The 14,546-nt window shown below is 45.4% G+C and overlaps 1 protein-coding gene across 10 annotated transcripts in view; it reads right to left on the reverse strand.

Moving 5' to 3' along the window:
* The window catches only part of LOC306783677 (mitogen-activated protein kinase kinase kinase kinase 4-like), a 67,026-nt gene that overhangs the window by 14,794 nt on the left and 37,686 nt on the right, over positions 1 to 14,546 (reverse strand). For 4 of the 10 annotated variants that reach the window (XM_079277433.1, XM_079277429.1, XM_079277431.1 and 1 more), the window contains 10 exons: positions 12,565 to 12,726; positions 8,810 to 9,076; positions 6,349 to 6,443; positions 5,033 to 5,193; positions 4,773 to 4,870; positions 4,000 to 4,178; positions 3,248 to 3,365; positions 2,492 to 2,824; positions 1,757 to 1,871; positions 486 to 653 (listed from right to left, as the gene is read on the reverse strand). In XM_079277433.1, coding sequence (XP_079133559.1) covers positions 486 to 653; positions 1,757 to 1,871; positions 2,492 to 2,824; positions 3,248 to 3,365; positions 4,000 to 4,178; positions 4,773 to 4,870; positions 5,033 to 5,193; positions 6,349 to 6,443; positions 8,810 to 9,076; positions 12,565 to 12,726 — 1,696 coding nt within the window. The remainder of the gene's footprint in view (positions 1 to 485; positions 654 to 1,756; positions 1,872 to 2,491; positions 2,825 to 3,247; positions 3,366 to 3,999; positions 4,179 to 4,772; positions 4,871 to 5,032; positions 5,194 to 6,348; positions 6,444 to 8,809; positions 9,077 to 12,564; positions 12,727 to 14,546) is intronic. The other 6 variants (XM_079277436.1, XM_079277428.1, XM_079277432.1 and 3 more) reach the window with 3 other exon arrangements.

Below are 14,546 nucleotides of genomic sequence, written 5' to 3' on the forward strand. Positions count from 1 at the left end.
AGATAGCGTGTGTTAGAAGCCTCAGATAGCGTGTGTTAGAAGCCTCAGATAGCGTGTGTTAGAAGCCCCAGATAGCGTGTGTTAGAATCCTCAGATAGCGTGTGTTAGAAGCCTCAGATAGCGTGTGTTAGAATCCTCAGATAGCGTGTGTTAGAATCCTCAGATAGCGTGTGTTAGAAGCCTCAGATAGCGTGTGTTAGAAGCCTCAGATAGCGTGTGTTAGAATCCTCAGATAGCGTGTGTTAGAATCCTCAGATAGCGTGTGTTAGAAGCCTCAGATAGCGTGTGTTAGAATCCTCAGATAGCGTGTGTTAGAATCCTCAGATAGCGTGTGTTAGAAGCCTCAGATAGCGTGTGTTAGAAGCCTCAGATAGCGTGTGTTAGAAGCCTCAGATAGCGTGTGTTAGAATCCTCAGATAGCGTGTTAGAAGCCTCAGATAGCGTGTTAGAATCCTCAGATAGCGTGTTCTCTGGCTCATTCTTACCCCAGAGAGCAGCGCACAGGATCTCAGAGTTGAACCTCTTCTTGTACTTGCGGATCTCCGGCGTGTCGCTCTGCGGGCGAGTGTTGACCGGGTTCACGTTGACCACGGAGCCCTTCCGAGACGGGTCGGCCCGCAGCGCCTCGGCCAGCCGGGCGTCGTTCCCGTAGCCTAGAAAGGTCAAAGGTCGGTCACATGGTCAACAACAGTAAAGAGGTGGATGGAGAGACGGAGCGATCGTCATGAGAATAGACGGAGAGGATTCATTGAGAACAGTCTGGAAACTAACGAGCAGAAAGACTTCAACTGAACGGCTCAGGAAGTGGAGAAGCGAGCGTCCGTCAGCCGGCTCTTCATGCTGCTCATTTGTTACAGAACAAGGATCAGAAGGCCTCTGGCATCACATCATCATTTCATGGTATCTGTGTGAGAAAGCGGAGCGTCCTCCTCCTCTCCGTCTCACTGAGCCTCATCATCAGTCCTAATCAGTGGCTGTGAGCAGACTGAACCACCTCGTGCTCTCAGGAGGTCACCAGCTGCATCAGCTGAGGTCACGGATCAGCACAGTCCTGCTGAAGGCCGGTCCTCTGAAGGGATGATGGGGAGCAGATTGATAAGAAAACCTTGTTTATGACCTGCAGCAGCTAACGAGCTCCACGACCTCGGAGAGGAGGAGAGTCCACGCCAACCAACGGCTTTCTCTTCGGTTTGGAACCTTTCCCTCAACGTTCTAAAAGATCAAAAGCCCCGAAGTGTGATTTAAAGGGATGGTTTGTCAGCGTTTACTCCAGTAGATGGAGCACAGTAATGTTCTGCTGTGGACGTATGTTAGACTCCTTAAAGAATCAGGTTCAGTGAACGCTATATTTAGAGTACGTTCACCTCTTTAGCTTCATGACGAGGAGCTGAAGCTGTTATCTACGCTCTCCACTAACACACCAGACTCACAACAATGAGCACTGCTGACTGGTCAGATGAGGAACAATGAATGTCGTTTGAGAACTCAATTAAAGACAAAGTAAGAAAAGACAAAGTGTCGCTGAATCAGCTGAATGCTGGTATTGCTGTAGGTAACTGTGAACCTCTGGATGAGGATGAGGTGTGTTTGAAGGAGCCTTTGTAGTTGCTGAACTCCAGCTCCTGTGTCCTGTGATGTAAACACCTACAGCATGGAGGCCTAGAAGTCACACTGAGGACCTAAAAGTCTTTGTGGTTGAAAACCTCTCGGCATCTGATTCCTCGTTACCCAGCAGCCAACGGGACACGTGACTTACCGATGTTGTTGAGGGCGCTGCCGGTGGACGGAGACACCTGGAGGAGGCGCGGGTCGATGAACGGAGTGAAGGAGGAGGAGGACTTGTGTTTCTGCATGTTGTTACTGGACTGGCTCTACAGTCAGAGGAAATCCAGGTTCAGTGCAGGCAGAACATCACGACGGTGAATGTGCTGCTTTTAAAATATGAAAAACACGTTTAATGGAAACAACTAAGGAGACGCTGCAGTCAAACAAGCAGGCAGACGGAGGTTCTTCTGTGTGTGTCTCATGCATATACACGACGGGCATTCAACCGGAGGGTAAAAGCATAAATACGGCAAAAAGCAACGGTGGAGGGTAAAAACATATGCTGACAAAAAGAACAAAAAGGGGAAACAAATATAAAAAGGTATTCCGGGTGAGACATACTTGCCGTTGTGCTGCTAACTGCCCTGTTGGCTATGACTGACTGTCTGCAGAACGTGAGAATATGACTGGAAATAGGCAACATAAAGGAATAAGATGAGATTTAGATGTTTGTGGGGAACGATTGTGAAACCACGACGAGCCTCGGAGGAAACTAAAAGAGCTGTGAACCAGAGCGAACACGTGCGTGATCCTACTGCTGCAAGTCCGAGAAACATGAAGAAATTAGCTTCGTCTTCCAGTCGTATCTTCCCTCCTCGTTTTGTAAGATGACTCAAGAAATAGCACTCTCTAAAGGAGTCCCGTGTCGGGGCTGAGGGGGACATACCTCGATGAGCAGGCTGAGCTTGTCCAGCGGACTCTGGGGGGACATGGTGGAGGAGCCGGCGAGGCTGGAGGAGGAAGGGGAGTTGGATGCGGAGGAGGAGGAGGGGGAGGAACGGTGGCTCTGCTGGATCAGGTCTGGGAGGTGGTGGATGCGGCCGGCGAAGCCGTTTCTGTCCGAGTTCTGTGTGGGGTGATGGTGGTGGTGGTTGCGGTGGTGGTGGTGATGATGGGGGCTGGGGGTGTGGTGGCCGAGGCCCGGGCCGGAGGGTGGTGGGGGGGGGGTCTGAGCTTGGCCCTGGACGGGGCTCGGACGCTTTCTGCCGTCACCTGCACTCTGGAAGTAGAAAGAGGGGCAGACGGCTGAGGGTCTGGTGGTGAGTTCAGGGGACGGGGGGGCGTTAGCTACAGCGAAGGACACACTACAGCGGCTACGCTACAGGCGGAAGTCTCGTTAGCAGACAATTACACCGCCAGACAAACTCATCATTTAGCAACGTTTAGATGTGTTCACTGCTCTAAGTGTAACAAAAGCTCTTTAATATGAGTAAATCTCTCGTCTTCTTTATGTGAGCACCAAACTATTCCGAACGTCTGCTCTCTGGGACGCGGAGCTGCTCTCCACCGGACAAGAAGTGAACAAGAACAGAACATGATCAGCACAAACACAATGGAAAAAACAAATGAAGAAAATATGCACCAGGACAACTGAAAGCATGTTGTGAATGATTGCTGGTCTCGTTGGTGTTCAGGCCGGTACCTGTCTGACGATCAGCGTGCTGTCTTTACACGGCGTCGAGCCGGCGTCGCTCTCACCTTCGTCGTGGACGATCATAGTTTTCACCGACTCCGTCTCTCCGTTACTGAGTCTGGAAGAACTGCAGGGCAGAAGAAGTAACCAAAGAATGATTCATAGAACATATACGACGCCGCGCTAACACCACCATGGGCAAATTAAATCATAATAATATGGAGCTGGAGATAGCGGGGTAACAGTACGAGAGAAAACTCAGAATTTCTGATATTAAAGTCGAATATTTGCAAGAAAAAAAGTACAAAATCTACAAGAAAAAATGGATAAAGTTAAATAAATAAAAAGGTATTGTCTGAGAAGAAAATCCAAAAATATAAAAGTTATTAAGTTGTAAAAAAAACCTGACCTTATCACACCACAGATGCTTTCATTGCATATCGCCTTCAAATGAGCCGGCTAAACGCTAAAGTGTTGATTTTTCTTGACAATGTTCCACTTTAATCTCAGACAATATAATATTTTTTTCTTGTGAATTTGTATGTTTTTCTGGTAAATCTATTACTCTCAGAGAACATCTGAGTTTCTGTCTCATAAATTTGTTTAATCCCCTCCCCCTGCTCCATAATTAATTCACTTTCTTTTACCTGCAACGGCGCTAATAAGCCACCGTATAAATCTCTATATTCATATTTTAAACAAGGTGCTGTTATAAAGTGATAATAACTCGGCTTCACGTCACAGCGACATCAGACACATACACAGCTTTGGAGTCCTCGGGGCCAGAAGTCGACTCTTCGCCTCCGTCCTGGTCCACCTCTTCATCGTCATCGTCATCAGTGGTGTCTGAGTCATCGCTGGAGGAGGAGTAGTCCGTCACCTTGTTGGGGGGGCGGACGTCATCCACGGCTCGCAGCTCTTTGGCCAAAGCCGTCAGGTCCTAAAGGTCACGAGGTGAGAGAAGAAGAAAACAAACCGGTCACTTTATCTCATTGATTTTTTTTTCTCCCTCTCTGTTGGAACGCTGCCCATTCTTCATCATCTGGGCTTTTTTTTTTAATACGAGCCGTTAGTTCAGACGTTCAGTTAGCAGGAAACAGAAAAGCTGCAGAAAAGGAGGAGTGGTTACAGAGGAACGCCAGCCAATGAGAAGCCAGCGTGAGAGCAGCAAAGCCAAGAGATGAAGGGACGAGATGCTCCTCAAGCTGCTGGAGGTCAGGTTAGTGGATGAATGAGAACAGTGTAGAAGAACAAAAGTAATTTCTTTATTGCGGTTAGAGAAGGCGAGAGTTAAGATGGCCACCGTCGGAGAGAAAGCAAGCAGTCAGTGCAGAAAACCCTTCAGCCAGCGAGCTCAATCCAAAGTCAGAGTCTCGTCACCAAATGAGCCAGCTCATCATCTTTCACACAAAATCTCCCATCAGGCCACAGCAAACCATCAAACACACACACACCCCAAAGCGGTGACACACTCCTCGATCTAGATCCATCCCAGCGAGCTACACAACCGGCTAGTCGGGCTTTTGAGTCTCACCGCTGGTCTGTTCGGCTTGACCAAGTCCCGCCTCTCCTCGGGTTTTTTCCCGGCATTCTCTGGCCGCTGGAGGGGCGAGCCCTCTGATTTGGAGGAGGCTGAAGGAGGTGGAGGTGAAAAGATCAGTTCATTCTGAATAGCGGTAAAAGATGCACGTCTTCATGTTTGTGGAATTGACTGTATTCTAAGGTGGCGTTTCAGTTCTATTGTCCACCTCCTGCCTGTTTCTGAGTGCTGATTGGTTGGAAGTGTGGACTCACAGCGGGCCCTGAATCTCTCTCCAGAGCCGCAGTGAGAACCGGGCTGAGAGCTGGAGTTACTGGAGCTGCTGGAGGAACTGGAGCCTCCGCTGCCGGTGTTACTGGTCGGCCTGGGAACCAGTTTCTCCACTCGCTCCCACAGCAGCCGAGGCTCCGCCGCACTGTGGGGCCAACAAACACCGAGAGAGTCAGAGGTGAAGGCAGGGTAGAAGACTGTTGTCTGTACTTTGTGATTTAATTTCGATTGGTTCTTTATTCTGACATAGAAACAGATAATTTCAGATTAATGATGTTCAAAGATAATATTGTAGGCTGCCATTAAACGCTCTGGTGCCTCAGAATGTGCCAGAATTATCTGGAAGTGAAGCAAAAAGTAAATGAATAATAATATTTGACTATATTCAAACAAATGTGCTAAATAGGTATTAGTACAGTAAGAACAGACCATATGTTGTTTTTGAGATTAAATAAAATACCTCATGAGTATCTCATGAGAAGTTTTGTGGTTTGGAAAAACTGTGCGAAACAAACGCATTCACATTCAAGAAAAAAGGTATCACAAGGTTAGACAGCTATAGCACTGTTACATAAACCCTCCCACACACAACCCCATAAAAACCAAGACAACAGCCACACAGACAGACAGGGAAGTCACTGAGTGCACTGGTTGTACAGACACAATCCTGAGTGTGTGTGTGTGTTTGATCCATCTCCAAACAATGCAAGTGTTTGTTTTGAGAAAGTCATTCTTTTTCATGTCTTTTTAATGACACCGTTGAAAGCAGCAGCCTGGTTTCACTCTGACTCACAGCACTCACACTTTTCCCCTGAAGGCTGGAAAATGACTTCGACACACTGACATTGTGGAGCTTTAGTTCATTAAGATCTCATTTGTGTCAGAGTCCTAAAACGTCCACAGTAGCTGAACATTTATATTCTCCTCTAAAGATACGACCAGCGGAGTTCCACAAGGCAGTATTCTGGGCCCAGTTATATTCCAATAAACTTGTTTTTCTTTTGTAATTTGATGCAAATACACTGTATTGTATGTAAATACTGCATTTCTGCTTTTCAAGTTGTTGCGAAGACAAATTTCCACCCTGGTGGACAATAAATAATAAATTCTATTCCAGATTTAATAATCAGAACTACCAATAAATTCATGTACAAGCTAAAAACTGGCGATTTGTTTTGTATCTCTTACAGTTTTTTTCAATTACGACGATGACTGCTATGCCAAACTATGCTGATTTTCTTTTTATCGATACAAATCATACATCATCATTATACAGATCAGAGGGGTCGTGTCAGTTTACCTGGCAACGGGGCGGTGCACGGCATGGCTGCCGTGATGATGAGGCGAGTCTCGCCTTGACAACACCGGGGACCTTGATGTAGTCCTTACGGGAACCTTTTGTGATAAAGACAGTGACCCGCTCACACGTGAACACTCTGTGAGCATGAATGTGTGTTTGAAAGTGCAACGAATTCATAAAATACACTAAAACATACAGAAACCTTCAATCATAAAACTATTAGCGGCATCAAAACAACCCTGGTTGACCATCTTGCTCAAAGCCTCTCAAGTAGTGTTAGAGGCTAGCTCTTTAAGCTAAATTAGCAAACAATGCTTATTAAAAAGAGAAACATTAACTTTCAAACCCAAATTTTAAAAACACATTCACAAGCAGCTCTTCCACTCCCGTAAAACACAAACAGTGTGTCGCTACTCGCGTAGCAAAACACAGCCTTATAGTCAGATAACGTCAGCTAATTCATCCAGACTGTCTGGGCTAATCTGATTGGTAAATCAGCTAGCTTGCCGTTTGCAAATTTATTTATCAGCTAAAGTTACAAAGCAACTAACAAACAGATCCATGCAGTGTAGCTAAGTCAAAGCTAGCTGGCTAATCTAAGCGTGCTCGCTTAAATTGTAAAAAACGATGTTGATTTTAGCCAAGAATAAAGGATGTAACGGCACAAAGCAAAATTATGTAACTATTTATCGCTTTTTGCTAGCTAAGCGCGAAGCCAGGCAGGGCTGCCGACTATTCAACAGGAAGCTAAGCTAAGGTTAGCCAGCTAGCTGTAACTTAGCTTCGCGGCGTGGATCTGGCGCTGGTTGCTTTGTTACATTAGCTGCTGAAGTAATTTGCAAACACCAAGCTAGTTAGAATCATGGGAGCCAATGAACATGAGAGATAGTACCGTTATCATATAAATGTAATGTAATTGTAGTTTTGGCCGAGGCCCAGGAAGCCAACTGCAGTTCACTTAACGGACACCGGTGTCCTTAACAACGAGGACCTTTAAGATTTGACATCTTTAAAAACAGTTATCCCAATCAAATTCACAAAAATCAATTGTGTATGTTAATTGTTATCACTGCTACTTATGAGCTGTGTATTTTTAATATAGCTGCACTTTCACCTTAAAACGTGCGGAGTGAAACTTCAGACCAAGAGAACGCAATTCATGTCAAACATGTTGTATCAGATAAATCCTCCTCCTCTAACTAACCTGCTCAAATTGGCCCAAAGAAAATGAAAAACTATCACACCCAGAGTCACAGATCACACCCAGAGTCAAAGCTTTTCCCTTTTCCAGACTTCTATGGAATGTAATAAAGCCGAAACATAACCTTTAATAACATCCAAAGCTCGACACAACACAGCTGTGCAAAACAGAACTTCCAGCATCATTGAACACAAACAGCCATTATTTTAGTTTCGTTGAGAAGTGTAAGTCAGGGGCAAAATGAAAGAAAGATATGCATTGATGTTAATGAACATACTCTTAAGTTTAAGTCGTATTGAGACTCTGTTCTCCGTAGTTACAGTAAGTCTTGTGGTTCGACTTGGCAGCAGTTCTGTTTATAACTCAGGGTTCAATTTACTAACTTTGGCTCTGTGGACTGAATTTAGACGTCTCTTCTTTTGGATTCTGACTCCCCACATCTGTGGCTTTTACCACACAGCGTTCCTGTCTGTCCTATACTTAGCCAAGACGTCCAGCACGCGATACATTCAGGTGGAAAATGTTTCTAAATGTAAACCTCTCTCTCCTCTCTGCATATGTTTCTCTCCCTCTGCAGTTATTGTTTTATGTCATTTCATGGTTGTTCAGGAAAAGCAACATGAGACAGATTGTCTCAATTTGTAGATTATGAACTTGGAAGTCACTGGTTGCCTCCACAAACAGACAATCAGATTCTTACATTCGATTTTTGGATCATTACATAAAATAATCTGTGTCAAACAAACAGTTGTGATTCTTCCAGGTTTAGTTCATCAAGATAATCGTCACTAATGAACCTATAAAGGAACTCAGTTCACTGACCTATCTTAAATCAGAGAACTAAACGTTACAATCTATTCAGCTTGTGTTAAACACAGACCTGATTTCAGACATCTAAACGACATCACATTGACTTCTAGACAAGGTAACAGGAAGTGTAACAATGCTGACTCATGTCTGGGTTTCAGGATAACAAGCAAGTCTCTTTGTGTCAACACTGATTCACACCGAGTGACGCCAACTTCCTCTTTCTCTGGATATTCTGTGTATCAGGGAGAATAGATTCAGAATATGGGATTTTGTCAGACCTGCTTATTTAAAAAATAAATACATTTTTGTTATGTTAATTCAATGTGGATTTAATTAAATCTATAATTCCCAGACATGAGTTATTTCAAGCAGAGTGTGGGAAGCTGTTAAAGTATTAAATTAAACTCCTGCTGCCAGACTAGGTTTGGGGGTCTTTCTCCCTGTCCTTACCCGGGGCGGGACCTCCTCTGACGGCCTATGCTGGGGGTGGGGCTGTGGGTCAGTGCGTGCAGGCGATGATGATGAAGAGGATGGTGATGAAGGTGGAGGGTGATGGTGTTCCTGGCTGCTGCGAAGGTGCAGATTTTCAAAGCTAGGGGCGAGCGGCTCGCTGAAGGAATGCGGCCGCGACACGGCGGGCGGCGTGGCGGCGGCGGAGGATGATTTTGGCGAGGCCACGCTGCCGCTGCTCTTTAAAGCAGCCAGATGGGAACGGACCTTTACAGACAACAGAAACACAATGGGCGGGAGGGGGAGGGGTCAGTCTGCATGCAGTGCACTCTGAAAAGGACAGGGGACTCTGGGTATCTTTAGGGGTTTGTCAGATGGGAGCCTCGTGCTGTTCCCTGAGGAACCCCTTTTGCAAAACCTTCAGGGACACCGACATGCAGCTTTTATTTGATGCCTTTCAGACTTTCAGACATCACTGACCTCACCCAGCTGATAATGTGAGGACATTTTGTCAAAATAAGGTCTTTGTTGTGGCTTCCTTCAAACATGACAGCACCGTTACAGAAACAGCCAAAATACACGCAATATTATTATTTTAATTTCCTAATGCTCCTCCAATTTCGCTTGGTTTCCACAGCTGTTTGAGCAGAACGTCTCCTTTAACTGAACTACCTCCTTTAGCTCCCTTATTGCAGTTAGTCGTTGCAAAAAAATAGGATTTAAGCTCCTGTGTTGGTGTTCCTGTGCTTCAGTCTGGAGCAATACATCTGTTTCTGTAACTGATGGTCTGAAAGTTCCTTCATATCGTTTGAGGACTTCTAAACTAAGTACTTTTGTCTCAACCTAACTAAGTTGTTTTGTTGTGTAAACCTAACTAAGCTGTGTTGTTGTGTAAACCTAACTAAGTAGTTTTATTGTCTCAACCTAACTAAGTTGTTTTATTGTCTCAACCTAACTAAGTTGTTTTATTGTCTCAACCTAACTAAGTTGTTTTATTGTCTCAACCTAACTAAGTTGTTTTATTGTCTCAACCTAACTAAGTTGTTTTATTGTGTAAACCTAACTAGCTGTGTTGTTGTGTAAACCTAACTAAGTTGTTTTATTGTGTAAACCTAACTAAGTTGTTTTATTGTGTAAACCTAACTAAGTTGTTTCCTGTGAAGACAGAAGTTTACATTGAAAAGACTATTCATGTAACAAGCGTAAGTGACACTTTGTTGCTGAACTTTTCATAGAAAAACGCCTGAAAGATGCTCTTTAGATATATGAGCCGTTGTTTGCGTAGTAATCATACGACTGGATTATACTGCTGAGAGTTTGTAAACAGATGTTTTGATGTAGTTTTGCTGTTGTGTTAAACGCGTCCTCCATTCACTTCAATTCATCAAGACTTCTCTCTATTTTTTGACAGCACCAACAACCCAGCATGAAGATGAATAATGTCAACAAAAGCATGAAGATGAATAATGTCAACAACAGCATGAAGATGAATAATGTTAACAACAGCATGAACACGAGCCGGCAGGGAAACACACACGAGCAGAATACAGCATGCACACATTTCATGTCTGAGGGAGAAGAAGCTGTGACTTTCACACTCTGATCCTCTGACACGTCCAGTCTGAGTCGTTCAGACTTCATTCAATTAGCGCTGATCAAGACCTCAAACATGAACCCGTCCAACTTTAATCCAGCGCACAGTGAAGAAGAGTTTGTGTGTAACAACGCTAACACACAACAACACAACTCCCCCCCCCATCGTTCTTACAACAGTTACAGCATCGTCTTTAATAATTTAATCTGTGTGACATATTCAAAGCAGATTGACTTCAATGAACTGAGATTATGCACGCGTAGTGGCTTGAATCCGTCGCTGGGAAGATGACTAATAACGTCCGAGTCACCCGGCTGAAAATCTGTCTGCACATGAATTATACATGATTTCAATCAACAGCACACAATGAGGAGGTGCAGCAGAGACACCAAGCAAACACCCATGGTCACACACACACACACACGCAAAAAGTGACTCTGTAATAATTACACATTTGGAGAAAGTGCTTTTGTTTGCGTTGACGAGTGGGAGGACAACCTGTCAATCAAAGGGTTAATCACGGGAAGTTTTCTTTCACAGAAAAAAAAGGAAAAACAAACGTCTGAAAACGAGCGTTCTGTCGTTAACGTGGAGATTTAATGAAAGTTTCACATTAAAATGTCTGAATTGAAATAGAATTGAAAAGACTTCAACAACATCCAGCAAGGAGGACGTGGCACAACGAGAGGACACTCTCACACATTATAAAACCCGTTCACACCACAGAGCACAGACTCAAGCAGAGAGGACCTTCATTATGAAGAGAATAAAAACACACAAAGCAACATCCAGTCAGTGGAGATGGGAGGAACGTCTCTCCTCTCTGCAGTGACTGACAGCACATCACTGGTCCTGAGAGGAAATGAGCAGCGACAGCGTCCTCCAGATGAGGCCGACTCACATTGGACAAACGGCAGCTCCACAACCAAAGAGAGAGGAGTCTGCCGAGCTTTAGTGTCACGAGAGCTTTACTGTCATCGTCTCCGTCAAGAGAAGATACAGTTGCTCCTCCAATCAAGTGAGTCATGAACACAGACTGTAGATAAGAAGTGGACGTAGTCGTCATGACGCCTCTCATCGGTTTGTGGACGTTTTGAAGCCTCGAGTTCGGCGATTTTTACCGTCACCATCTTGTTTTTTTTGCAACCAGTGAACAGGAAGTGACCATATCTGGACTGAGGAGGAGACGTAGAGACGCAGTATAGTCTCTGGTAGAGACCTGTCAATCACTGTGTAGCCCCGCCCTAAAGCATCCCCTGCTTTATGGTCTGTGTGACTCTAAATGGACCATAATGTACTAAATGAACATCATGCTGTATTGAAGAAGACTTGAAACTAGAGATTGAGACATAAACTCATGTTTACAATGTTTACTGAGATAACAGTCCATGTTTTAGTCTTTTATGAAAGTTAATTGTAACATTTTTGGTCGCCTAGAATTGTCTTACTCAGCGTTCAGTTCCCTCTCGTGACACCTTCTGGTTGCAAAAAAAACAAGATGGTGACGACCAAAATGCCAAACTGGAGGCTTCAAAACGTCGCGGTGACTACGTCCACTTCTTACACAGTCTCTGAGGTACACACACCCAAACCAGCCTGCAGCTGATTGGTCCAAACCACGACGCATTCGTCAACATTTCACTTTTCTGTTTGGAGCCCATGAAGCGTGCACAATGAAGCCAACTTCCAACACCTTCACGTCTACATGACTCTTGTCACGGTATGAACTGATCCACTGAGAAAAACTGAAAAACAACACGTTACATCATCGCTTTAGATTCAACCAGCCAGTGGAAAGCTTTTCATTTGAAGCCACGACAGGAAGTCTTGAGTTTGAAATGAAAACACGAGCGCCATTGCAGTGAGAATCGTGTAGAAAAGGGACAGTTGAGAAGACAGCGAGACAACTTGTTTGTCGGATCAAAGCATGAACAGGAAGTCAGGCATCACATGATAAACAAGCATGTCATGTGTGTTTACTCTGTGGTCTGAGGGGTCATGCCTCCCACTGAGACTCTCTGTGTGGACACGATTAAACAAACCAGCCTCAGCCCATTGAGCTCCGACAAAATCCTGCAAGAGAAAGAAGCAGCAGGGAGACCGAACACTGAGCGGTGGAAGTGAAGAAGAAGAGGACGGGGTTTGCAGACGTCATGGTTACCTGTGGTTCCACAGGCCGGTGCATGGCGGCGGGCGCCGCCTCGGATGCCGGGTTCCCGTTGGGGTGGGAGGACTCGGAGCGCGGTGGCACCGGCGGCTGCGGCGGTTTGGTCGGCGCTGCCTGAGGAGAACCCTGGATGTTCTTCCGGTAACGCTCGTCCGCCTGAAAGGACACACGGCGGCATTAGAGAGTACAGGTCACGTGAGTGTGCAGGACGTGAACACAGACGAGTGGACAGAAGCCATTAGGGGAGCCACGGTTTGTTAGTTTCCCCGCCGCAGAGCAGACAGCTTGTTGTTTTGGGAAAACAAAGCACTTCCTCGAGGGCTGCAGTGTTATTGTTGCCACAATATTCCCACACCAGAACCACAACCAGCAGAGAGGCATGCATATTTCATGTGGAGAAACATTCACTGACAGAAAGGTTAGGACACACACCGAGGTCCAGGACACCGCTTCACGTGGACGAAAACCCGAAGAAATGACCTAATTCATCCTGCAAAACCTGATCATCAAGTCTTAATGTGAACATTCTGCTGTTAAAAGGAGCTTTCACTCTCCAGATGAACCTCTTCTGCTAGAAGTCCTCCTGCAGCAGGCCGACTGACAACAGTCCAGTCTGGACGTGCATCAGTTTACAGCCGCTGACGAGTTAATACGCAGAGCTGCAGAATCAGAGTCAAGAGGCGGTTAAATGAATAATCACGTGATCAGCACGTTCACTGCAAGTCAGACAGAGAAGCTCAGTGAGAACAGTTCAGACGGATCATACACTTCATGTGGAGGGAAACGTAAAGTCTGTCATTCCTCCTTGAACACTAAATCGATGGCGAGGACTGTAGAACCGTACAGGACAGTTACAACAGGAATCATTATAGTTATAAACATTTAAATCAATGGACCTACAGGAATCTTTCAGCATTTTTTTGTGCAACCCTGTTTTTGTATGATGACAATAAATGATCCTTGAATTCCTGAACTTGGTGAATACATACATTATGACAGTGGGAACCTTTCTGTAGGGATCACGTGTCTCCGGGTCAAAACAACGGATGATTATTTCAACCAGGTTTTTAGCACGCTAGTCCATTTGGCTCCGAGTTAGCGTGCCGTTTCCACCACGCTATCATGCTACATAGGCTGTAGAAAATGAGCCGAACAGCGGGCTGCTGGCACCCGAGCCCAGGTTTGTGTTTTGCATCACCTGAAAGAGCCGAAGAACTAAACGAAACAGCATTTAGTCACTCAGGTGATTTGGAGCTTGTGTGTCTCGCTCCTTTTCCTCCCCCACCAGGTGATGAATGGCAACAGCAGGATGCTAAAAAGAGAGAGACTCATGAGGTGGCTCGTTGTATTATGGTGGCAAAGACAACAGGGAGGCTGATGAGAGGAGCAGCAGTGAGGAGGAAGAGGAGGAGGAGGAGCTGTTCAGGTGGTTTTGCATTAACGACTAAAACGAGTCGTAACGTTATGAATGCTTCATCCACACACTCTTGTCACATAAAGAAAGCACATCGCTATCGTCAGATGAGTCACAAACTTGTTCGGCACATTTTCTGTAACCAGTGTAGCATTAAAGCATGGTGGCGTTAGCAAGCTAGCGAGCTAAATAGTATGCTAGTCCGTTAGCTTGTTAATTCCACCACGCTTTCTTTTTATAGAAAAAGAGCCGAACAGTGGACCTTGGTGGCCGCTGGGTCTCATGGTTCCCCCAGTCTTACTCCACACAGACAAGCTAACGAGCTAGCTAGCCAGCGAACAGTCTCCGGAGCTAGTGATGAATCCCACTGCTCTTCTTTGGCAAGACCCGCCCCGTGTAGCATTCGAGCGCTGGGATTGGCCAGGCGTCCCTTGCTCACCGAGCTACCGGTAACCAGATGTTTGTTTGTTAGCGCTACGCACTGGCACTTTAAGTTCATTTCATTGTTCATCAACAGTTCGTAGAGCTATGGAAGGCCATTTCGGACAGCCAAAAAAATAAA

Source organism: Melanostigma gelatinosum (assembly GCF_949748355.1).
Source record: "Melanostigma gelatinosum genome assembly, chromosome: 10".
Classification (NCBI taxonomy): Eukaryota; Metazoa; Chordata; class Actinopteri; order Perciformes; family Zoarcidae; genus Melanostigma; species Melanostigma gelatinosum.